Source organism: Triplophysa dalaica, chromosome 15, assembly GCF_015846415.1.
Source record: "Triplophysa dalaica isolate WHDGS20190420 chromosome 15, ASM1584641v1, whole genome shotgun sequence".
Lineage (NCBI taxonomy): Eukaryota > Metazoa > Chordata > Actinopteri > Cypriniformes > Nemacheilidae > Triplophysa > Triplophysa dalaica.
This window is the reverse complement of record NC_079556.1, coordinates 8,859,471-8,885,543: the sequence shown is the minus strand read 5'-3', so window position 1 is coordinate 8,885,543 and position 26,073 is coordinate 8,859,471. Positions and strand designations below refer to the sequence as shown.

The following is a 26,073-nucleotide window of genomic DNA, read 5'->3' as shown; positions in this document are numbered from 1 at the left end:
GAGAGAGAGATTTAACCTATTGGGTGCCCTTGCTAATTACTAATTAACCTGTGTTTATTGTTAATGTGGTGCGGCAGAGCTGAGAAACACTTTTATCTCTGTGGCCAGCTGCGGATCTGAGCCGGCCTGCCAACCAAGAATTGGTTCTAGTTCAGAACCGGTTTGCTTTTAAATGAACTAACAGAACCAGATGTCTGCATTCATTCCCTGATGCGGATGGAACAACTTGCTAAAATTCTTTGCTACGGTTTCCTGCACAACTATTCAGAGAAAGCTCTGTGCTGCTACTGAATCTACGTACGTCCAAAGAAATAATTTTTGACTGAATTGTGAGGGTGCAGCCTGAATAATAGCGGAAGAACTTGGGTAGCACAAAATACTACGAAAAAAAATAGATGACAACCTTTTTCTATTGCATTTGTCCTTGCTGGTCGTACATGAACACACATATCAATGATATGTTCTTTCCACTAAATCTTTCAGAAAGACTCAAATCAGTTATTAGTGTATGTGCATGACAACTACATGACGCATGCATAGAGCCACATGTTTATATACTAAAGAAATGTCATTCGTAGAAATTTGAAATTATCTAATCTGAAACTACACATGATAAAACAGTCCAATTTAAACACCCAAACTCTAGCATAGCCGGTCCAAATTACACTTGTATGCTGCACTCTTCTGCATCCCTTACTTTGTGTGCGTGTGCAATAATTTGGAGGGCAGAAAATCCAATCTGAAACATTATGACACGAGTCCTTTGAGAGCAAAGTAATTACTCTCTCTAAAGAGAATGAGAGATGGATGGATGAAAGGGAGAGAGAGAGAGGAAGCCTGTTATCCCTAATATAAATCATATTTTTTCATCTAGTTACCTCTCTTTCCCTCTTGTTTAATCCTTTCTAAACACCAGGAGCAAAATCAATCTTTGTAAGCTCCCAGCGTTTAGTCCTGACACTTTATAACAAAATACAAACAAACAAAAGCCACAAGAGTGCCGGAGTGGTGTGGTAAACAGGTGGTTTAACAGATGACGAGTGTTACTGTAAGACAACGCTTTTTCATTTACATTTAACAGACGCTTTTATCCTAAGCGACTTACAAATGAGAAAAGCACCTGCAATTTATCATACAACAGCCAACAATATTAGTCGCATTAAAAGCATAATACAGAGCGCTTAACAAAAGGTAATGCAGAAAAGTAACTTCAGGAAACCCGCAAAAGACTAGATTGTTGTTAAAATAGAAAGTGCAGTTATGGTTATAAAGTGCTCGCTGAAGTGGTTCCCTGCTGTTTTTGAAGGTCGTGATGGTCTCCGCAGATCAGGTGGATTCGCATGAGATTAAAAAGTATTTGTGGAAAAATGAGAATGGGAGAACAAAAATCAGCAAAAAGGCTGATCTCGCACACATACTCAAACCTGTATTCTGACACCGAGCAGATCCCGACACCAGAGAATGAACCACTCACTGTACTCTGGGTCTTTCTATCCGAGCCAAATGTAATTTGTGTCTGAATTAACATAAGCATGCTAAACAGGGCAGTGGAGGCAGAGAGGATGTAATCTCTCTCTGAGTCAGCCGTCTGCACTGGACACACACACTTTGCATGCATCCCTGAAGATGCTGTTGGCTTCCCATCCACCCGCCAAGACTGTCTGCGGAGGCCCACAATTACGGTTTCTAAAATGATTTAGCCACACAAACAGAGGCTGTGTTTGGAAACCTGTGTGTTAAATATTAAAACTAAATAACAACCACTGGAGGCAATTCTAAACAATTTATGAAAACACTCCATCCAACCATTTTAATTCTGAAATATATGTAGTGTTGTCGCAAAACCCAATTTTTGACTTCGATACAACACCCAAGATAAGTATTTCGATACCAATACTAAATCGATACAATGCAAGAAGAACATACAGGAATTAAATAAAAAAAAATATGAAACAACCGGTTTGTTAAGGTGAAATGAGAAAAACTGTATAAACTTAAATTAATCTACATAAATACTAATTAAATGACCTAGACTAGACAATTTTTTGTTCTGTTATCTCTACTATACAGAGAGGTAACTAGGTTTTGAAGCAAAAGCACAGATCTAAAGTGTGAAATTATCATGGTTTCTTCTATGACAATTCTAGAACAAAGCTGTGGAACGTTCGCTTGGAGTTCTGCAAGACAATCATCATTAAAAATGCTATGAACGAGTACCAAGGCAATATAATTTTTTAAATGGCACTTCAGAGAGCGCACATACAAAAGAAAAAAAAATAACACGAAACATCTGCACGCACAAATGGCAATTAAGAGTAAACGTCAGGGAAATGAAATAGCATGCGTCCTCAGTAAGCCTGCGAAAATGGTAAGCGGTGACTAGGGGTCCTTGTGTGCAGGCGGGCGGTGAAGACTCTGATGAATCAGTAGGCCTTTCAGAAACGGTTGGAAGTCATTTGTGAGGCTAAATTGGGGGTCCTTTGCCTTCAAAAGCCTCAGTAATAACCTGCAAATTAAAACTGGAGGCTTGAGTCTGATCTTTGAGCTAGCAATCTTCAATATAGCCTTACATAAATAAAAAGGGCAGCTTTCCATCCCCCAACAAGCCCAGCCTGCTCTCATCTGCAGGGTTATGCTGTCTGACAGGGCAGAAAATGACGATGAAAAACCTTCAATAACATTCCCAGTATTAGACAGAAGACCCATCCACCCTCAGCTCAAGGATGACTCTATTAATAGCTTGTTGCTTCAACGAGCTGATTGCTGCCGAACAGCCGTGTTGCGTGAAGTGAGCCACGCTAACAGAAAGCCTCGGTTATTCTGTCTGTTGCTCCCACTCATAACTATTTCTTAATTCTCTGACCTGTCCCATCAGAGAATGCAAAGAGTTTAATTAGAGTTCGAGCAGTTTTGAAGTTTCTGTATAATTTTCCAGCTAATAAATAAATATGCCAAGACTGGTTGCATTCGCATGTATTCATACAGGTGTTTGCGAGGCGCAGGAATTAAGTTACAATACATATCCAGCTAAATGAATCTGAAAAATTCACAAAGCCCCAAGGCCACAGATACTCAAATGAACAAGCATTATATTTTTAAACTATCACGCATACACAAACATGCGCGTGCACACACGCGCACACACACACACACACACACACACACACACACACACTACAGCTGAAAGCAGCTCATTAACAACAGGTGATGTAATACGATAAGGAAAGAGCTAAACCAGTCACTATTCTATCAATAAACTTTAGAACGGAGACGATGAAAAGGGTCGCTACTGAGGAACTTTCAAAGATGTCTTGTAGGACAAAGGTCAACAGACTTTTATTCTGAATTTAGTTTATTTTGATTGGCTACTTATGCATGCACAAACTTACAAATGCACAAAGCTCATTGCAAAGGGAATGTGAACAGGATCAGGGTGGTATAAAAACTTTTTATGAAATTAACATTCTGAGCTAAATATTGGGATCAAGACCAACCTGTGTCTGTTTGGGGGGTGTAGAGGGTTACAGACAAGTATGCAAAAGACGAGACAGAATGTACCGGTGAGCATGTGGAAATATGGAAAAACTAACAGACTAGCCCTCACAGACCCACAAAAGACAAGGAAAGGATCTGCTTTCTGCTACAAGCATAGTAAAATAAACCAGAGCGGACGTTTAGTCTGGATCAAGTGGCCTGGGTGAGCCCATATGCGTGTTCTTTACCTCCTTACTAGTAAAGGATTTCTTAACTGAAACCTTACTGAAGTAGGAATAGAATAACTGTTAAAGCTACAAATTCAAAACAAACACTCTGCTTGAACTGTAGGTAGATCTGGTTTCAAACCACAGAATGTTCGATATGAGTGAGCGACTCTTCAAGACCAATAAAAGTTCTCCCATGCAAAAAGCAACCAAAAACTTTATTTAAAATCAACAGTTCTGAAAAAAACTATCAAAAGCCATTTCATCTCAATCTTGTTTAGAAACATATTATTAACAGCTGCAATTATGCAGCCCTTCCCTGCATGTCTAGAACATTATGATGGCAATGTGTATGTGTGTTTAAAAATGGTGACTCATGCTAACCACCAAGGGGAAGAATAATGAAGCAAGACTACCAGGGAACACAGCGAAAGAGAAACAGATTTCAGGGGTCAGTTGGGGATTCTATGTACACTGGTGTGTGTGTGTGTGTGTGTGTGTGTGTGCATGCGTGTGTTTGGCATGCTCATACACAAACAGTCACTCCATATTTTCCATGGCGTGATGGCGATGTAGGCTTCATTCTATACAGGTCATGTTTTCTGTAGCGGTTTATGCTATTCTGAGGAGACAGGGTCACGTGAACACTCGCACACATCTATACAAAAACTACAAGCATGGACAATAAGACCATTTACAGTCACAGTTACCCTAAAAAATAATGCTCGGTTTTGTTTTAAAATTTCTATACAAATAGAACAACAAAACTGATCCATGATGGTTTGTAGACTTATAAAACAAAGATTTCAGACTTAAAATCTGGCTAAATGAGTAACATCTATTGGAAAATAATAATACAAGGTTTCAGAAGGACAGCTATTTTAGTCTAAATTTGCTGTTTATCAGGAAATAGAAAAACACTGTACTTTTTAAACGACTACATACTGACTTTTAAATACTTTTATTGTTTATATATTAACCAAAACCCAGGGACAAACACAATGGGTGACTAATAATTATGATAAAAAAGCAAAATATTGAGATATTAGTTTTCAGAAAGACAGCAGGGATATTATAAATATGCAGAACAATCACTTAAAGCAATATGTCAAAAACCTATTTATAAATTCAAAGTGTGATACATTTTATATTAATGAGTTAATTATCTTCTCATAGAATAAACTGTAGGGTAATGAAAAAAAACAATTTGGTCCAAAAAGTGACATCTAAGGGGCTGGGCGATAAATCGATTTACTCGAATGTGAAGTTTACATAGATTTTTTTTGACATCCGCCGACACCCCCCTGGGCTCCCGTAGTTCTGAATGGGTTCAGACCTTCCCCCGTGCGTTAGCCAGAGAGATTCACAAACAACATTGCAGCGAGCAGAAGGGATGCACCAAAGTTTCCGCTCTCGAAAATGGCATTATATGTATTTAAATCCGAAAATGTCTGGCAAGTGGCTCGCACTCACTCACTCTGCCATCAATGCGATAATGTCAACCTGTCATAACAACGAATAAAAGCAAATGAACACAACAAGAAAATCTTAAAAGCCAGCAGACAGAAAATTACACGAAAGCTGTATGTGATACTCAACTGTGCGTGACCGCACTCAATTGACGCGTGGGTGGAAAACTGAGCTCAAAACGTGACCGCAACAGATGCTCATATAGATATCAGCAGAATGATCTGATGTTCTCTAGCCCATGCCCTGAATCGCATTTCAAGCCCGTTTACATAGACCCACTACCCCAAAGCCTGTTGTTTTCTTTAAAAATCATATATGGTACACAATCATTTTAAAGCACTGTTTAGTTTGTAACTAGACAAATGTTATGTATATAATAACTGTAGAGTAATTGTAGAACTTCACAAAAACTTCGTGAAAAGTTAGATTTGTTTTTTTAAAAAAACAAAGAATAATGTATTGCCTTATGTATTGCCATTGTAAAATTACTATAACATAACAGGCCTACATATAAAGGGAACTACATTTCTCCTGTAACGCAGTAAACAAAAAGTGTGATTAAAGGCACAAATGCTCCGAGTCTTAAAATAAATGTAACATTCTGGAAAAATAAAGATAAGCAGAGCAGTCGCCTCCATCATGATTAACTCCACTTGAATCTTAGGGAACCTAAGGTGCAAGTGTGTGTGTGGTTGTCCATCGGGACGGATGGTGTGGTCTTTATCGGGGCTGTCAGAGGGAAAAGGCATTTCATGCTCTGCTGGCCACCTTTCTCTTTCCTCCCCACCCCTCCCAGAAGAATTAGACAGTAAAATTGTTCCCTATGTAACTGGGTGTGTGTTTGTGAATAAGAGACAAACGTCAAATACAAGCTTTTAAAGCTAAATCCCCAACTTTAGCGGAAATCTCCTTCTCCTCAAAAGAAAAGAACACGTCTCCAGAAAGTCCTGCATTGTCCCTAGCTATCAGCAGAGATCTGCTACTGTAAAAACAAACTAATACTGCTGGTCCCATTTCTAAATTGTGAAGGTCATTTCACATCCAAACACATTCAAAGCCTTTCACTTTGTCCATCATAAAACTCCCGCGCAGAAATTAAAATGGGACACATAAGAGCAACGATCCAGTTCCAGGAAATGCCAGTGGTCATATTCTATAACTGTTCTTCAAACCTTTTCAGGTTTTTTCATGATATAGTATATTTATAATGATTATGTGAGACTGCTGCTTTTGCAAATGCACATTATAAAAGACTCGAGCAGGACTTCGACTGGTCAAAGAGCCATAGTTCACAGAAGAGCTGTGCATTAAAACATAGAATCCATTAACACATTTATTATTAGTGAATCACAAAATATATCGACCACAGCCAATCACAGTGCAAGTTTTATTTTTTTAAATACTTTTTTTAAAGTTTGAAAGGTTTTAACAGAAAAAGGTTGAGGATGTACAAAAGTGTACACAGTAAGCCTGTAGCGACGCGTCGATGACATCGAATTTAGTCCACGTTATATTTTTTCGCAGACGCTTCGCAGCAGCTCGCCAAACACACGTGGGAGCACAACAGCAATGTTGGAGCATCTGAAACTGAGGCACCCCATTGTCACTCGTGAAGGAGACAATAACGACTGAGTACTAACGTTGGCTATATTAATTACATGTTTATGTTGTATAGCTTGAGCTCTATCTTAGGTCTCTGTGCAGTTTGTTCGTGCTAGGTAGCTATTGCCGCCTAGACAGCTGTGTTTAGCTAACGTTAGTTATCATCTAATCTTGGCATGAATGCTAGCTAGCTTACGGCTGGAGAACACAGCTATCTATAGTAGCTGACGTTAACTATCGTGAACGTTAGCTACTAACCTAGCACGAACAAACTGCACAGAGAGCCAAGATACGTTGGTTAATTGGTTAGCCTTTATGCTAATCATAGCATAGCTCTACAATGAGGTTAATAGTAGATTTAAATACCCCAGTCATGGCTGTTGTTCTAATATGCATTACTTTTGTGTTTTCTAGGACAAAGCAAAGAACCTTTGTGTTCTATTTTGGGAAAGAGATGCAATGCACGCAAAATAAATCCAAAAACAGGAATTTTATATTGTGTTAAACACTCGCAAGAATGTCTAAATTGTCACGAATGTTTTTTTTGCGCTACAACTTAAGAATTATTTGAACAAGAGAGTTATGTTGGTACAGTAAAGAGTAAACGGGCTGGTCTTTCATATTGTATAACAGTAAAATAATTTTATTTCGTGTGAAGCAGAATATGTTTTTGTGCAAAACTGTTGTTTAATAAAGTAAATTAAGATTTTTTGGTATTTATTTGAGATACATTATGGTTTTTATTAATCGAGCAGCAGAAAAATAATCATTAGATTAATCGTCCAATTAGTCGACTAATCGATAAAATAATCGTCAGATTATAAACCCCCAGCCCTAGTGCATGGGAAAGACTCACGTCTGGGTACTCTTTGACTGGTACGAAGAGCTTCTCCTGCAGGTGTACGATGGGTCCCACAGGCTCTGGTAACTCCAGAGGGTGTTTGTCCACCAGACCATTAGCAGAGTCGTTGTACATGTCTTTCCTCACTCTCGTTATCTCTGCAGGTAAACAAAAAAAATTACAGTTAAGAGACGGAAAACAAAATGCACAAGAAAGGTACATTTTTTGATTCTCAAATTCCCACATTCCAGCATCACAAGATTGCTTGCGCACACTTCGCATTCCAACAAGTCTACAGTCTAATTGAATTTTACCATTGTCAAGAGGGGAACAGCAACATTCTTAAATTTCACAGCCTCTACTGGGCCTCCCCTTGTGATCACACATTTCTTCGGTCACACGCAGGGGCGTTGCTTTAAAGCTTAGTAGGTTGCATATCTAGCATTGGTTTATAAAACTACATTCGTTGTTGCATATTCAAGCAGCCCCTGAAAGACTCTCTCAACATTGAATTTGCGGGGTTGGATTGGGAGGTGATGCAACACCCAGATCGAACAACAGCAGCTTATAAACCATGTAAGGCTGAAACCTTTAGCCCAGTGTATCTTCTCACAAACAGAGCCCCAATGGAGGTGACACATCTGCCGCAACAATTTCAGCCACATCAACAAAACGCAATCCATCTTTACTCTGCTGACCCGAGAGCAACCTCACCTCTCCTCCCTTCTCTTTTTCCACTCTAAGGTAGAAAATCTCTCTCTGGTTCATTGGGGTAAGCTTGCTGCACGTATAATATTCTTGGACTGCTAGGGAGAATTAAATCATTTAAATATCCTCGACTGAACCAGAAGTGGGTCATGAACAAGAATCTCATAGGCAAAAACGCACATTACACTTTCCCGGCCACGTTACATTTTAACATGCATGGCTACGCACACTATGTAAACGTGAATATGCGGCATTCGCATAGCTTTGAAACATTACTTCATTCGAAATATTTTAGCTGCCTTATGCCTCGCATACATCCTCACCCGCACTCCTAAAAGCAGTGTTTTAGTGTGCACTTAAAGAGCCAAAGAAAAATAGAAACTAAAGTGTTTCTGTCCTCTGGCTGAACGAGAGAGGCGCAGCAAAATGCCACATTACCATAAAGCGGGAGCAAGCACGCAAGCGCGAACGCAGGCCATTAGCAGGAATAAACTCAAAGATGAGCCCTAATTTCAAAGCAAAGGCTGCTGGTATCCTAATGGTTAGTAGATCCTGTTTGCCAGCATAAAGGTCGCCATTTAAACTCAACTAAGAAGTGAGGCAGGAATGAGGACAAAATCACTCCCGTGTCAGGTTTTGTGTGCTTACTAGTTCTGTGCGTTCTTATTTATCTGTGGTCAGTGTGATGGGTAAATGCTAATGAGGATGTTTCAGTTCTTAAGGACAAAAATGTGCTTCCGGATTGCGGTATGCAAGAAACAATATTAGAATAAAAAAAATTGGAAGTGCAACATCTACATATACCACAAGAGAGTTTACACAATTGTCTGTGCAATTTAAACTTGGGAGCTTGAATGTTTTGTAGTCAAAGACAAAGCAAAATAACATCCTAAAGTAAACAACCAACTGATAAACAACAAAGATTAAGGCAGATCCAACACTGGTAAAAAGTTATTGTATGGCCTGATAAATTTCTATGACAGGTCAGACATACATTAGTAAGTACATAAGAATGCAAGGTTTTGTTCAACCAAAAATGAAAATTCTGTGGTCCTTTACTCACCCTCAGTTTCTTCCAAAACCTAAATTCCTTTCTACTGTTATAAAAGAAGATATTTGGAAGAATGTCAGTAAACAGTTCTCCTCTTCCATTTACTGCCATAAAATAATACTATGGGAGTCAATGGGGGAAGAGATATGTGTGGTCACTGTAATTCTTGCAAAGATCTTCTAGAGCTGCACGATTAATCATTAAAAGATCACAAAACAAGTCATAAGCGTGTGTGGCACTTATCACTGTATTTACACTGAACACAGAAACTAAGCTGTCATGGCTGGTGAGGACAGAACCCGATCACCGACCACTTCCCACAAAGGGACAAAACAAGGCAAGGACATTAGAAAATTACGCCAGGAACAAGGATCAGGAAACAAGGACATGAGATGCATATAAGGAATTGAACAGGAAAGAAAACACAGGGGCATTAAATAGCCAAACAAACAAGGGATGATTACACTAGGCCGGTGTGGAGAATGAAACACTGGCGGGAAGCAAGATGAGGAAATGAGGGAGCGGGGTCAAGAGATGAGACAGCAGAGGACATGGCCATCATAACAAATAATGACCATGTGCTTCCACACATAATACGTGGGGCTTTCATGATCATACCACAAGACTAGAAAAGCACGACAAGATGAGGCAGGATCATGACATTAGACTTTTTCATAACGTTGCCCAGCATTTCATGTTTTCAGGTTATTTTAACGGTTTACATGTGATAATATTGTGCTGGTATGTTTATCAGTTGTGTGTTTCTTTAAAGATCCCTTCAAGTCTGTATATGACAGGCAAATTGATTAATCTTATTGATAAAGAGATTTAACAGCAAGTGTCACCTTATGAATTTGTTTTACTGTAGAAATATTTAATATATAAGTTTTTTCAATGTATCAATACGTTTTTGAAAATTAAACTTTTGCATTTAAATAAAAACTTTACAGAAATCTTACACTTTAGGTTTACCTGTGGTAATTGTTGTAAAAAAAAATCTCATTATAGTTACCGAAGGCAGGGTAACCATGAAATATGTAATAATCTTCAAGTAAAGTGCTAAATATTACATACCTATATAAACTATTTATTGTCAGAAACTTAAGTAAATATTGTATTACTTGTAGTCGTCATTTAGAATCGTAAAAAAAAATCTATTTGAAACAAATTAATCGTGATTCTCAATTTATCCAGAATCGTGCAGCTAATATCTTGCTTTATGTTTAGCAAAACAATCTGGGGGTGAGGAAATAACTGACAATTCTTTTTTTTTAGGTGAACAATACCTTTAAGCCATTAATCTGTTAAGGGAAAACAGTCATGCAGCAAAAGTTGCTTTGTGAAAAAAAATGAACTATACCTGATGTCACACCCCATACAAACAGAGTAACAAGTGGTGAGAGGAAACAGGAGGCAGATGGAAATGGGTTTTTACTGTTGCTGATGTAACACAATGTACAATATTGGCAAGCAAGACGGACAGAGCCCATTTTAAGAAGCAAAACCATCTTCAAAGCCGACGAGCAGGTAAACAAGGATAAATACCTTGAGACCCTGAATCAGAGGCTGTTTGAACATCCTCCATCACTTTCCAGAACATTCACTGCCATCACCCTACTGTCAAAAAAACATCCCGGTCTGCAAATATATAAGCAGCATTTACCGCCGCAGTCTAGATGAGCTAAAACCATACATAAAACGTTTTGATTTATAAATGCTATCAGTGGTGTGCAGAGGTACCTGTCCTTGGAATGCTGGTTTGAATATGGTATTAGAATGAAAGGGTTACAGTGGCCGGGAAACGTACACACACACACACAAAACACTGCAAAACCTGCTGCTTTCAGCATTTTAGCAAACATCAGCACCCATCTGTCTGCAAACTAGTTAGCTGCTAGGAGGTAATAAACAGAGATCTACAGTAATAACTTTAATCTGGAATGAAAGGGGGCAGAAATTACTTGCAATCGGGCATAGCACATAAACAGCGCAGTCAATCGACCAATCAGATCCCTGCATTCCAGCGCTGAAGAATAATGGTTGACACAGTTCAGCATCAGCCTTTTTAAACACAAAAGCCGTAGCATACAAGACTACAGCCATATCATACAGGGTTACAAAGAGCCTTCTAACATTTTATCCCATTTAAAAGGAAAAAATGGAGGAGGAGAATGAAGGAGCCAAAAGCAACAGTCTAAAGAAATGGTTCTCACCAATACTGTAGTAGATGCTATACAAAAGGATGGAGAGCGCTCAAAGCTCTTAAAGATTAAAATAAAAGAGAGGTGCTTGATATGAAAGCCTGCTGATGTACAAGTTTTTCCACTTTGAAGCAATGCACTTTAGCTACCATAAAGCACGGCTAGCTTCTGCAGCCTCAAGATTTCGGTTTAATGCATTCGCTGCTGTATTCGACCCCTCAACAGACAATTCAATGCTACTCTTAAAACTTCCAAACAGAGAAAGGAGGGGTACTTTTGAATTATGGTTCTTGTTGAGCGAGTACATTTCTCAGTCTTATCAAATGTCCACACCTTCTCCTAAAATGTAAAATTGTCTGCCTCCGAAACCAACTTCAGGGTATTTTGCTGCTGACGACCAGCAGGTAAAACTCTTTTCTGAAATGTTTGCTATGTGCATGAATTTTGTGAGTTCAGCACTATATTTCATGTTTTGCCTGGGAGAATATTTCCTAGCAGCATTAATGCGCTTCTTGCAAAGAGATTTTCTGCAGACTTTAAAAGAGATGCAACAGCTTGTCAAAATCAGGTGATGGGAGCTTGTTTACGCAGGGTACAACATGCAGGAAAGAGATTGTGAAATTTCCTTGTATTTGTGACAAGAAAACTCAAAACAGCTTCACAGAACACTTAGGGAATTTAACCGTAAACATCCATTAAGGCAAAACATCATTAAGTTAAAACACTATTCAGACTCTGAATAGGCACATAACACAAAACCTCTGTCCCCAAGAGGTGAGATTAAAAACATTTTACCTCAAAAGAAAATCTAGTAATGCATGACTAACGTTCAAATAGTGGCACTGACTGGTCTCAGGGTAACTGATTTTGTATTTAACGTACTGCTTTTCTTGAAATGACTAAGAAACTTCCCAAAAAAACACATTCACAAATTACACAGACTGCCTTCTGTAAATATCAGAGCTAAAAGAAAACATTTCTAAATAAAAATTCATTATTTTGGGCAGCGCCTCAGTCCCCTGTCAGGAGAGAATAGGAGAATTTTGTTTCTGAGAGGTGAGAAAGTCAACAGCATCAAACAAAGACAACTCTGTCTCTCTTAATTCACAGTTCACATCACTGGTGCTGCCTTGCACCGAGTCAAAGATAATGAGTTACTAGATACCCAACCACAACAATGCTATCTGCTGAAAGACACCTGTGGTTCATCAAGTCTCATGTTTTGTGAAGTTATTTTTTAAGAATTCTGGTTTTTGAATTAAAGTTTTATTTAGTGCTATTGACCAAATCAAAGTGACAACTCACAAGTCTAAGTCTGATTCAGAATCATTCAAAGCCAAGTCTGACGTAGGGAGGGGACGATATGTGTGGCAATTCACACATGCCTGGGCGATTCTGAAATCGCAAAGGCTTCGATTCTGTGTTTTATACACAGCTCTTCCGTGAACTACAGCTCTTTGATCAGTAGGAGATTGAGTAGTTTATAAAATACATTTGAAAAAGCAAGATCTCTTTATTAAAAACTAATATAATAAACGTGACAAATAATGTAACAATGAACTTTACCATTTTAGAAAACAATCCATAAAAGCCACACAGGTGTAATATAATCGTTATGACTAATGTCCGCGACAGTACTGTCAGACGCAGGATATATTACGTCATTGTCCGAATTATTCACTCCTTTTCATTCACTTCCCGATATAGTGGACTATTTAGCATTAGCTATATAGGGAATAGTGAATAAGTGAACAAGGTAGCAAATTCAGACGCAGTTCATGCGTGTAAATCGTACTTCTACGGCCCATATTTGGAGTTTCTACGCAAGAGCGCCATTTAGTTGTAGAGGGATTTAATCGCAAGTCATTGAGAAACGGAGCATAAGAATCGCACGATTAATCGCCCCATCCCTTGTCTGACATTACAGATACATTGCGCATTTGTCCCATTTTAAACAATTTAAACAAAAAAAAATCAGTTTTATTGTGCTGGAACAGCCCATCACATTTAATTGCAACCTTGCAGTTCAGCTTAAATTATCTTTTTCATTGAAGCAACATTATTTGCTGGAAATATTTAGTAGTTGCAGTAGTAGTGCAGCGTTCCATAAGCATACGTGAAAGAATATTAAGATAAAACACAGCTAGAATAAACTAAACTTGAAATCATTCAGTAATCCATCCAGTATTTAGTATACCAAATAGGAACTTAACTTTCCTCCTATAGGTGAGAAAGCAGCATGAATGTAACTCCTTTTAATGTACACCACATGTTTACTGGACAAAAGAGACTGGCAAGTAACATGGACACACAAACACATTCATTGAAGAGTAAGTTAAAAAGGAGACACAGTACAAAACTCTCTGTCGCACACAAACAGATAAGCCCCAGGGACACACTGAGGAAACAAGAACATTTGAGTTTAGGCCAGAGATCGTAGTGAAAACAGACAGTTTGCAGAGCGTCTGCCACAAAAGCTTCACCAGTCAGGAGGAAATGCATCAAGTGTATTAGAATCTTCAGCACCATCAGTCAGCAAGGAAGCGGCAAAAACGGCATTCCGGGGTGGAGGATATTCACACAGAGCACCACTTAGACAAACTACCAACAGGTTATGAAAGTTAACTCAGTCATGTCTGACACAGAGATAAACCAAACACCTGTTATTGTAGGCCGGGATATATGATATCGGAAACACTGAGGATTAAAAGATTAGAAGTCTAACATCAGTACTGGGAATGAACCTGATCCCTAACCAAACACATACTCTGATCTCTCCTTCATCCCCCTGCACATTCCCAGATTGTCCTGCTGCAGTCCGGGTTTCCGCAGAGCCATTATGAAGAGCTAAATTTAGCAGTGAGGCTTGTCACACTTGATGATATGGCGCCGGGTTATAGAGTAGAGCTGTTGGGGAGGGGTGGGTTTGGGTTATCATTGAGGACGAAGACACAATACAGTCACTGCAGTGGTTTAAATGGCCAGGTCTAACCACATCCTGTAAATTAGGCTAGTATCCAATTTATGTAGAAACACAACTATTCACGAATGCTTTAATCTAGAACACGCCGTCTTCTGGAGAGGCTGGTAACAGGTATTCAGATCTTTGGGTCTTTTAAGCTTTAACTTGACCAGTGTTGTGCGATTAAAGGGATCCTTCACCCAAAAATGTAAATTCTGTCATCATTTACTCACCCTCAAGTTATTCCATTATAAATGTATTTGTTTGGTTAAACCCAAAGAGAGATATTATGAAGAATGTTACCAACTGAAATTTCTAATATGGTATCATTGACCAATGATACCATATTAGTACCATACATAAAAGATTATACTTTGAAGAATTTAGAAAAACAAACACATCTGGCCCACCTTTGATAAACATGTACATTTTTTCTACTCTGGTAGTCAATGGTCTAAATATTTTTGTGTTCAACAGAACAAAGACATTTACAAAGGTTTGGAACAACTTGATGTTGAGTAATTATCGCTTTAAACTTGTTATTTGATGCGTTTAATAATTAAAGTATGAGCTAAATATATGAGCATGTAGTTAAAGATACAAAGAAAAAAGTAGTTGCAATAATGGTATTATATGATATAATAAAAACTTCATAATATTTAAAAAAATATTTTTTGTAGTTACCACCAATTGGCAGGAATTTTAATTGAAGCTTGTTTTGAGGTGTTTTGGTTTGGCATTAGAAAAAAAAATGCACTTAAACTTCAGGTGTTATTACAAACCAAAAAATCGAAGTCACAAAGCTACAATGTAACATTTAACAAGGCAAGACACAATTAAATCAGCCGAATCAACAATAACAGATGTTCAGTACAAGGTACAAATTTGAACACATATTTAAACATATCAACAAACAAGATTTAGTGATAACACGGCACCAACCCAATAAGTATGTTCTGTTAACTGGCCTAAAACTCACAACGGCCCAAAGCCTTCTTTACTGTTGAACCATGCAATGCAACAACACTGACTGAACCAGACACATCAACAGAGAAACCTCCCTCTCACACATACACCATAGTTGTTTCTGTAATAAATGGATTGTAGTAGAGGGATAAGATAAACTGTAATACAAACAAATGTAAAGATAATTCACTTGACATGCCATAAGTCTATTAGAATGAAATCCATATGTGTGCACACATTAAAAGGAGCTTCAGCAGGATGTGGAATGAAGGAATAACAGGATGTTAACGGAGGATGTTAAACTGGTGCAGAAAGGAAAAGCCATCTATGTTTTAACAGACCATCCACTATGTGCTCAGACTTCCTGCTATGCCCAGAACCACACTGTGTGACTTCAGCATAAACTTGTCGCACTGAGTTCAAGATGAGTAGCATCAGACAGGGTACAAGTCATTTCAGTTTCTAGTTATCTATTAATTCCCAAGGAACGCTCTCACATGTCTTGGTCACAAATACACAATCATAAATGAAGTGAACACGCTTAACAATGACAGGAAGAACTGAAGCCAGGAAGGAAGGAAGCTGACAGTAAATGTGCTAAGAGCAGATAACCAATCATCCCCTTCCTCCATCCTCCCAAGTCATGATGACATGGAATTGTTTAGAATTACAAAGGAAAACGACACGCACAAAAACAGGATAGAAGTCTTCCCCTTTCTATTTAAAATGTCATTTATTAAAAACAGTTTTAAACCGCTACATAAGTTGATGCTATGACAAATAAACGACACTATCAGTGAGAAAACAACAGAACTGTGGTTAAGTGAACCCTCTTTAGTCACTGATGTGGTCATCAAAGGTTACTGCTAGAGGAAACCACCTGCCTGTGTATCTGCATTCTTCCACTTTTTATCATGTCTTCTTTTTTCTGGTTTCTATCAGCTTGAGAGATGGAGTGGCAGGACTGCATTCCTCGGCTTTTAATTAGCAGGAAATGAGGGCAGCCAATGACAAGGACCATTTACACTAGCGCTCGAGAGGGTGAGAGAGAACGAGAGAGAGAATGTGTGATCTCAAGGTGCTAGTTTCACTATATAACTGATCTCATAAGAGAGGCCTGGGGACACAGGATGGCAGACGACACAAAGTGCCGTCCTTCACCGGAGTAGTAATGGCAGCAAAGAACTCTGGGTAACGGCACCACAACAAACAGAAACTTCCCAGGCAAGCCAGAGCGTGTCCCTGTGCGACAGGATGGAGACCGTATCCCACTTTTTTTTCAATGAAGATACTGTAATCCAGTTTTATACAGAAACACAAATTAAAGAGTGAGATATAGTGATAGTTCTCACACGAGAGCCAAGATCTGCAGGGGGAACTGCAATCCTCGCTCTTTCCACAGTACAGCCAAATGATGATGCAACCAACTTAAGACATAACCTGCCTACAAGCAAACATGTCACACTACAATCTTATAACAAACAATAAGTTATAACAAGCAAGTCATAAACTATGTGCACCTATGAAATTTATAAATAACTTATCTGACATACATGAGTAGGGAAGTGTTTTTTCCAGAATGGCAGTTGAAAAACAAGCAACGTTTTGTTATCTTGTGCCCATGTCACCAGGTGAAACCTCGATTCATCACACAACTTTCCAGTCATGCAGATCTGGAGATGTGCAGATCCGGAGATCTTAAAAACTTGTTCGTTTGCATTCTGTAATGAAGCTTTGCTTCCAAAAGCCAATGAGAGCGCCGCACTGTCAGGAGGTTCAGCAATTTAAATTTGTCTGCCTACGGCAATCAAAATAAAAACAAATATTTACACCATTACTATGTGGTGTGTGTGTGTAAGACCGGGGGGGTGGAAGCTGACTGTATCTCTCCATTGTTAGATGGACAAGAGTAATATTAAGAGAGGTCCACACAGACAAAAAAGGGAACACTATGAGGAAACACTGAGTTAGTGTTGTGACTCAGTAGCTGCCACAATAAGTTCTGTCTGCTGCAAGCTTTCAAGCGACTGTCCTGAGGACAAGAACAAAAAGATGGAGGGGGAGAAAAGTGTAACATGCAAAACCAGCGTGTGCATGTGACTCTTGACTAATGCAAACCGACAGGGCAACAGATTTTAAATGCGACCAACAGTCTTTAGTAAAATAAAGATGATGCAGCTTTCTGGTGCATAGATGGGAGTGGAGAACAGAGGGCAAGTGGTTTAACATGTGGGTCCTAGGTCTGTTCTGATAAGGCTGTGGGAAAAATGTAACAACAAAGGTAATTAAATCAACAACCATCTGTGTGAATTATCAGTTAAGATAAACCTGCAGAGCAATTTTATTAAAATTTATTAAACTGTTTCAACTGTAGCTAGCTGCATACATACATCTGGAGGTCACTATTGTGCCCTTAAAGACAAAACTGTCAGGAGCACAGTAACGCAAGAATGTTCAATATGAATAACATGACAGCACACGAACAACAACCATGACAATCTAGATAGTTGTGTAGAGCATGTTTCTGGCTTATCCATCACGTGTGCACACCGAATCGACTGCCATTCGCGCTTATCTAAACATCAGCCATAAATGCATTTACTGCCTCCATTAATGTTTTGTTTGGAGGTTTGCTAAAGGCTTATAAATTGTGTGCGTGTACACAAACCCTCATACAATTAGCAGCTGGCTCGTTGCTTACACTGGTGGTGTAAAAAGGGCTCATTCAGGAAACTCCAACAGAGGTTCACGTCCTGTTTGCCAGGGCAATGATGTCATGTGTGCGTGTACTAGCACATAATGCTTCATTGTCCGAGCACAGGCACCCTGTGAAACCACACAGACACCCCACCTACCCCCCTGCACGCTGGCTGACCTCAATAACAACACATACTATCTGTCTTTCTTGGTCTCCCATTCTCCACCACCGCGTTCAGTTTGACACTGCCATCTCTCTCTCCGTGCGCACAATCAATCAGTTCAGAGCTGTGCTGCTGACCTGACTAACACACAACTAACCCTTCCCACAAAGCCAGCGCTCTTCCTCTCCCATAATGCTCTTTTGTTTTTGACACATTTAAGAGCTAATCGAGCACAAATGCAACAGATTAACAAAAAGCTAGCAAACAAAGCTATGAGCGGTGTGACAGCAGAATTGATGAAAACCGATAAAACGTTCAAAGCAGAACAAAAACCTTGCTCTTTCTCTCTCACACACACACTTACAGCACACTGCAGCGGACTGTTAAAATTACAACAGGTGAGCATAAGGCTTCAGTGTCTATTTAGTCTTTGTTTACTTGACACACAATTCATACTTTTTAACAGCTGTGCTCCAAACAATAAATGGCTTGTTCCAGAATGTCCGTCTCATTCCTGAACATCCTGAATATATTTTCTGAAATTCAAAAGGGTACTGTTTATGCAAATTCAGAGGAATGAGGGACTTGCACCCAAGAGCCAGACGGAAACAGAACAGAGGGGGTCTCTAAACATTTTTACAATTAAAACTACTTAAAATTGACATTTACATGTAACATTTATTCAACAGGAGCAGACACTTTTATCTTACAAAATGTCAAATGCTCTCTCATTTGTCTAAGAGCCAACAATAATTATAGTCAAAAATTTGTTTACGTGTAGGCCTGGAGTTAGAGTTGAAGCAAAATTAACCACAAAAAAGATTGAGCTGACACATATGTAAAGTCAAACAATTAACAAGAAAACATAGACTGCGTACAAGACTGTATCCTGTTTGAATGACCGCTCACAGGAAGAGAAATGAAATGCATTCCTGTTTTTAACAAGAAAGAGAGAACTATGATGAAACAGGAACTAGGTGTTATAAACGAATAACACCGTCAGAATGGAATGAGTCTGCTATCACTTACTGTTGGTAAAAGACAGATACAGATAACCTACTTATCACACAATGACATCTGTGTGCTCCCATGTGGCCTGTCGAGCTGTACGCTCTGATTGGCCCTCTATTAACTAACGCTCAAAACGTACAGGAAAAAAAAAACACGTTTGGTTTGGAAACGCACATTTTTACAACGAAGTTCAACGCTGCAGGTTTTACACTTGCTGCTGAGATCGGCGAATCAAACGTTGAAATCACAGGGTGAGACAGTCAATCCAAACCACCTCCGGCAGAGACCACTGTCTACACAGATCAATTCAAGAACCATTTTCCAGCCAGAATAAAAAAACAAGAATAATCATAATTACAACCAATTACAGCATTTAAAGAGATATAACAAACATTAGCAGGATTCAAGCACTTAATGAATGTGTTGATGAGCACATGGAGGAATACCGCTGTCTGATTTAGCCAAACAATGCCTCTGTTACTCAATTAGAGAGAGGAATGTAAGGCTTTACTAAACATCAAGAAATCGGTTAAATAGAAACAAAGAAACACACAGCGTCTCCAGGCTGCTGATGGCGAAAACAGAGGGAGAAAAAAAACTGCACAAAAACAGGAGTGTGAAGGGGTGTGGAGATATTTCAGGCAGCTGTGGAATGTGAAGGGTGAGGCCCTTCCCCCTCTCTAAAGAGAGAGAGAGGATAAACACTAGCTTGTTCCTGGACAGATTCTCCCTACCACACTAAAACACAGCAAAGTACACACGCACGCACACGCACACGCACACGCACACACACACACACACACACTCCATAAAAGCATAACTTCTGGATATGCTTTGCTTTTTGTTGAGAGGCTGTATTTCGTTACATATGAAAAGCACTCCACCCCTTCCAAAAACACTGAATCAGCCTCTTCCTGTGTGAGCTGGCCCATGAAAGGCTCGCTGTTCTCCTCCAGGGAGCCTGTGAGTGTGTGTCATGGTGTTTGGGGAGTCGTGACTTATTCTGAAACATTGCATCAGCTTACATCTATCGCACTCCCAGCTACAGCGGCTGTTTTGACCTGGCCTAACAAAAAGTGTGCATCCATGCTGAACGAACAAACGTCGCAACCGTTTCATTAACCTAGCAGCCACTTAAAAAAAACCTTCACTTTGAGAGGAAAAGTTGTTGGAGGGCGTGTTTTAGTGTCTGTGTGGCATCAGGCGGACAGCAGAGCTGGCAGGGTAGTGTCTGATAAGGAACCCCTGCGCTCGAGGGAGAGACAACCACTGATAACAGGGCACAGCCGTGACGCATACTGACATGACTTTATCAGGGGCCACACGAGGGTCGAACCAAGGGTCAGTATGCGCACACACACCCCATAACGCCACCAGAGGGATACGGAGAGAGAAAATGAGCGAGACTTCTCCATTCCCTGTGCTAACCCTGTCAACCTCTTCCTGCTATCCAATTTATCACCGACCAGCAGGACACAGAAAAAGAGAGAGAAACAAAGATAGAGGGAATAAAATTATCTCTGCACACACTAGAATGAATCCTGGCTCGAGCCAGGTACCTGAGCTAATGGATATAGCTAAGTAATTAAACTAGATGCGGTTAGGTCCAACCTCACACCAACCCCAAACACTGAGAAAACTGCTAGACTTTTATCACAACAGAAGTTAGCGGAGTGACTGTAGATTCTGAACCACCGTATTTGAAGCAGAGATCTTTCACAATTGGCGCTAAAACAAAAGTAACCGCTTGTTATGTCGTGATGTAAGGAACACCAATATGAGGTCCTCCGAGCGTTTTTAACGGAGACTACCATCTTAATAGAGCACCATTCATTTACGAGGTGTACATTTTAGTCTGCAGGTTCATGGCATCCTTAACACCAATATTTTATTGGTCATCAGACATTTTGTTGTTATAAATGTGAGAATCATGACTTTTCAGTACTTTTACAGTACACCAAGTGCAGATTAGTATGGTTTGTTTTCCACATTGGTACCTGATAAAGCGCTTAGACCTAGTAGCAGTGAACTTCAAACTTAACAAGCAGGTAATATTCAGTCTGCTGGTCAATACTGCAACAAACCTAGTGTGTTTATTTTGCAATAGGCCAGCTGTACAGTATCAAGTTAATTGAAAAATAAAAGGACAGTTAAAATAATACTTTATAAATGTAAAGAGAAAAAAGCTACTCAAGATAAAAAAAAACGTAATAAAGTAAAACATTATATAAACGGTCCACACAACAAAATCATGTCCCAATAAATCACAATCCTGTGACAATGAGAAATCAAGATCTTTAACCTTGACTTCTCTCCATTCCTGTGTCCATTTCTGAATCTGCCTGCCTTAAGCTCCAGCACTGGACTCAGCTGCCACTGACTTATCAAAGACAGCTCTCGAAACACCCGCAGGGTCACCTCTGAAGATCACAGGCACACAGCAAACCTGTCGCTCTCTCCTCGGCCTGACACACACACTCTCACAAAAACAGCACATTGAGAGAGAGAGCAGTTGTCTTTCGGGGGGGATCAAGTTGGGTGACGCTGAGGGTGTTGGTTTTCGTTTGCCATGACAACAGCTGCAAATACACACGATCCATTGAAGTTATGAGCATTTGTGCAGCTGTTACAAGAACTCTTAAAAGGAGCCAATTGACAGAGTGTTCAAACCCCCCACACACTTTTCACACAACAGAAGTGTATGCATGAACCTCAAAGCATCAGCTAAGTCTTGGGCTTATTTACATATTGAATGACTGGAAATATTAACAAAACACCGAATGATTAACAAATCACCCAAGATAATAAAATCAGTGTTAACTTTCCAATCTCTGCCTAAAACAGCAACACAACACGGTGGAACTTTACAGTTGGCCTGTAACATACCTTGCCCTTATTAACCTGTGACAGCACAGATCTAAAAGTAGAAGAGTGATCTCAAATCAGTGCAATACCCACAGCTATGGTAGCATGGATGGAGAGCGTTTTTTTACAAAACCAATGGGTAAAAACCTGTGTACAACTAGCAGAAATGAACAGAAATTATAATTTACTCAAGTATGGATTCCAAATTGTACAAACCGCATTGTCAATAGATAGTGTACATTATCAGTTTTCATTTATCTTTAGCAATTCTGTCACTAATCATTACGGCCATTTAAACCCCCATATTGGTCGACCAATTCTCAATACAGCAGATCTTGCAAAGCAGAGGTCAGAAAAGATAGCGGACAAATTTACCCCATCCAAGCATAACGTCAGAGTATTTGCCATTACAAATACACAACTGGCCCACATTATCCTGAACTGTGCATTTGCATAGTCATGTCAGTATGCAAATTCAGCTGAGCACAGCAGAGATTCAGACCTATCTTAAATCCGTTTACGATTTTAAAAATATCAAGAGTAAAAATGAAGCATGGCGTCCTCAGGTCTTTGAACTCGGCTAATTTTTGAGTGGATTGAGGAGAACAGATTACAGCGAAAGAGGAACAAAGTGCAGGTAAACAGAGGGGAATCAAACAACACATGTCAGCTGTATTACTCCAAGACAAACTAAGACCTCACTGTTTGGTGTCAAAGTAGACAGCTTCATGAGAAATCTCTCACTGAACCATTTACCAAGGGACCAAGACGACGACTTCTAATCAAAACAGGCCATTCATGGATGTAGTGACGAAACTGCAAAAACTCGTCAAACAGGTATAGACAAAATGGATTGACAAAACTGATGCTCACTATCCTTATGGTAAAAAAAAATCTGTCACCATTTACTCGCCCTCGAAACCTGCATAAACATCCATGTTCTAATGAACACAAAGATATTTGGAAAAAGCAAAAGTTTTCAGTTCTGGACATCATAAACTACCAAAGTAGAATTGTTTCTTTAAGCATTTAGGAAAGCATACAGTTCTGGAGCACCTTTGACTACCATTTCAAATGCTCCTACTATGGAAGTCAATGATGTCCTAGAACTTAAAACGAATAATTTTCTTCTAAACATCTTCCTTGTTCAGCAGGAGAGAGTCATTTTTGGGTGGTGAAGTGTCCCTTTAACATAAACGAACTTGAAATATACGAATATTATAGTCATTTTGACCCATAAGTTTCTAATCCCTTTTAAATAAACAAGCATGCGAGTTGGCTAGACCAATGCTAAAAAATCCAAATTGTGCCATTTGTGCCTGTGTTGGTATGTAGAGATGTCATCAGTCAAACCTAACTGGTTTATCTGGTGACGCACAGGGCGATTTTGCAACACGCCGAGAGAATAACAACGCAAACAAAGGCACTATTTTGCTGCAGATTTTGTGTCCGCTCGTCTCTCTTTGTTACAGGACAAACACAGCCGCGTGCTCGCAACACTTTAGGTTATTTTTGCGGTTGACGAAACCGTAGCACAGTCAAATACCGTGTGTGCAGGAATTTAAACCCACCCAGATCAGGCAAATTCTTACAGTAAACTACACAGGCTCCTGGCACAAAAGAACCAGATATACACTCGCTGTAACGGGAGAGAACCCCGCCACCAAACCTCACGCTTTCCCGCGAGCCCGTTTTCATTTTGCCCCTCTTGTCTGTCTAATCCCTTTTTCCCTGGAAAAGCCTCAAAAATCTTTATCTGCCAACAAACAGCTTATTGTTCAGATAAATATCATTGTGTTCAGTAATTCATATAAAAAATACGACGTTTTATTACATGAATAAATAGACATTTGTGTAAAAGCTCACAGTAAAAATACAAGTTTTAAGTTTTTGCGCGTGCGGCTAACGTTACTCGGTCCTGCTAACGTCACACACAAACGCAAAAAAGTTACAAAACCGTTCAAACTACACATAACGGCTCGTTTGTATATCAGTTTATTCAAACAAATTAAAACAGAGTCTGTTCAAAGTTGTTTCGACAAAATGTGTCGATAAAACGGTGAATTCGAGCATATATGATGGTTTAAAAAAGTTGTTGGTGTTTAGCAGACTGCTAACGGCGCTAGCGACCAAGACACATTAGGTGAAGAAAAACTTTAACAAATGTAACTTACACTGACTGTATATTTATTGCAAATAAACCCTTCGAAAAGACGTTTACAGTTAAAGACCAACTTAAATCAGTTATGTGAGTTACTGAGAGTTTACAAAGTTGTGAAACGCCACACGCATGGTTCCCAAACACATAAGTTACACTCTTGGTTTAGGTTGAAACACACAAGTACCTTCGTCCAGGAGTCTTTCCAGGTGTGTGAAGATGCCGCACAGGTTCGGTAAACTCGTCATGAGCTTCTTCTCGTTCAGTAACTGCATGAGATAGTCGGGACTCGGCCTCGGTCTCTCCTTCACCTCCATCTCCCCGACCATCATCTTTACAAGCAAACCCTCACAATCCTTCCACGAGAAAAAGAAAAAAAAGAAAACACAAAAGAAAAAATAACGGTGCAGATCAAATCCCTCGTGCCCCCTCCACTCTGCGGCGACCCTCTCCGGATATAACGGCTGATTTAAGGAGCTGTTGATTTAGCGAGGAGAGGAAGAAACACAAACCCTTCAGTCTCTTTCTTATTCTCCCTTCGCTAGAGTCGCTCGATGTGGACTCGTCGGGTCCTGTTCACTGTACTGAACTCGCGTTCACGCTCTAGACTGCCACCCGTGCACGCCTGCTCTGAATCCTCCGAAAGTGCCCGACCCACCCGAAGATCATTGGCTGCCTGCGCGTAAATGGGCCGGACTGTGAGCGAGGGTTTGCTAATCAGAACGGAGTTCCTTGGAGGCGGGGCTAGCACTTAACTTAACGAATCGGGGTTTGAGATGATGGACAGAGATCAGGGCCAATGATATACGTCCGCATGAACGCTGGGAGTCATCGGCATGGGTTCGCATATGTGAAACGCTGTGACAACGTGACAACAATGTTAGGATGATGTGATTTGACAGGGTTTGAGATTTTGGGCAGTTACATCCTTAATTAAATGAATATATGTATGTTTTGATTTAGCTTCATTCGACGCTCTGTCATAAACGGTGCCTTGCAGATTTTATGAAAAACAGTTTAGAAAAAAATATAATTAATACATATACATATATAATCTAATTAACATGGCTTTCAAAATAAAATGTTCCTTTTATGTGGATATTCTTAAAGTGATTAAATCAAATTAAAACTTTATTTTAACATAAAATTAGTTTATGGTGTGAATATGGTTTTGAGCTAAAACAAAATTGATAAGCATCATAAAATTTTTAGTTTGACTACAATTCTATCATTCTAAAACAACGTTTTTTTATTTCCTTCCCTGAACATTTATTTTGACTGCTTAAATCCTTTTAGAAGACAAGCATTACATTTAGTAATTATAAAATCACTGTTAAAGGCAAACCTTAGCTGAGAATGACAAAGGATTTAATTGGATGGATATAAGATTAGATTCCAATCACATATTCACATTCATTGATATGCGAGACACATTGGCAGACAGTGTCTGTATCAGCACTGTAAGAGGTGCTTGTAACTGCAGGCTAAGCTGACCCTCTCCAGATCCACTGTTATCCATGTGGGAGATAACTTGACACATTCCTCCAGCTGGTGACAACTCACAGAAGCCAATAATATCAGATATTGTCTATCAGAAAAGGAAACGCAGTGTCTAGAGAGTGTGACCTTTCACTATACCGGAGTTCACCTGAACCAGTGAAAATCTCAAACACATG

General features: G+C 39.5%; 1 protein-coding gene across 7 annotated transcripts in view; it reads right to left on the bottom strand.

The window, feature by feature from the left end:
- qkia (QKI, KH domain containing, RNA binding a) overlaps positions 1-25,017 on the bottom strand; it is a 93,919-nt gene extending 68,902 nt beyond the window's left edge. For 4 of the 7 annotated variants that reach the window (XR_008909108.1, XM_056767717.1, XM_056767716.1 and 1 more), the window contains exons 1-2: positions 24,585-25,016; positions 7,630-7,772 (exon numbers count right to left, since the gene is read on the bottom strand). Coding sequence is in view for 6 of the 7 variants with exons in the window: in XM_056767717.1 (XP_056623695.1) it covers positions 7,630-7,772; positions 24,585-24,729 (288 nt within the window). In the remaining variant the exon portion in view is untranslated. Of the gene's footprint in view, positions 1-7,629; positions 7,773-24,584 lie in introns of all 7 variants that reach the window. The other 3 variants (XM_056767714.1, XM_056767715.1, XM_056767718.1) reach the window with 1 other exon arrangement.
- Positions 25,018-26,073: the final 1,056 nt, after the last annotated feature.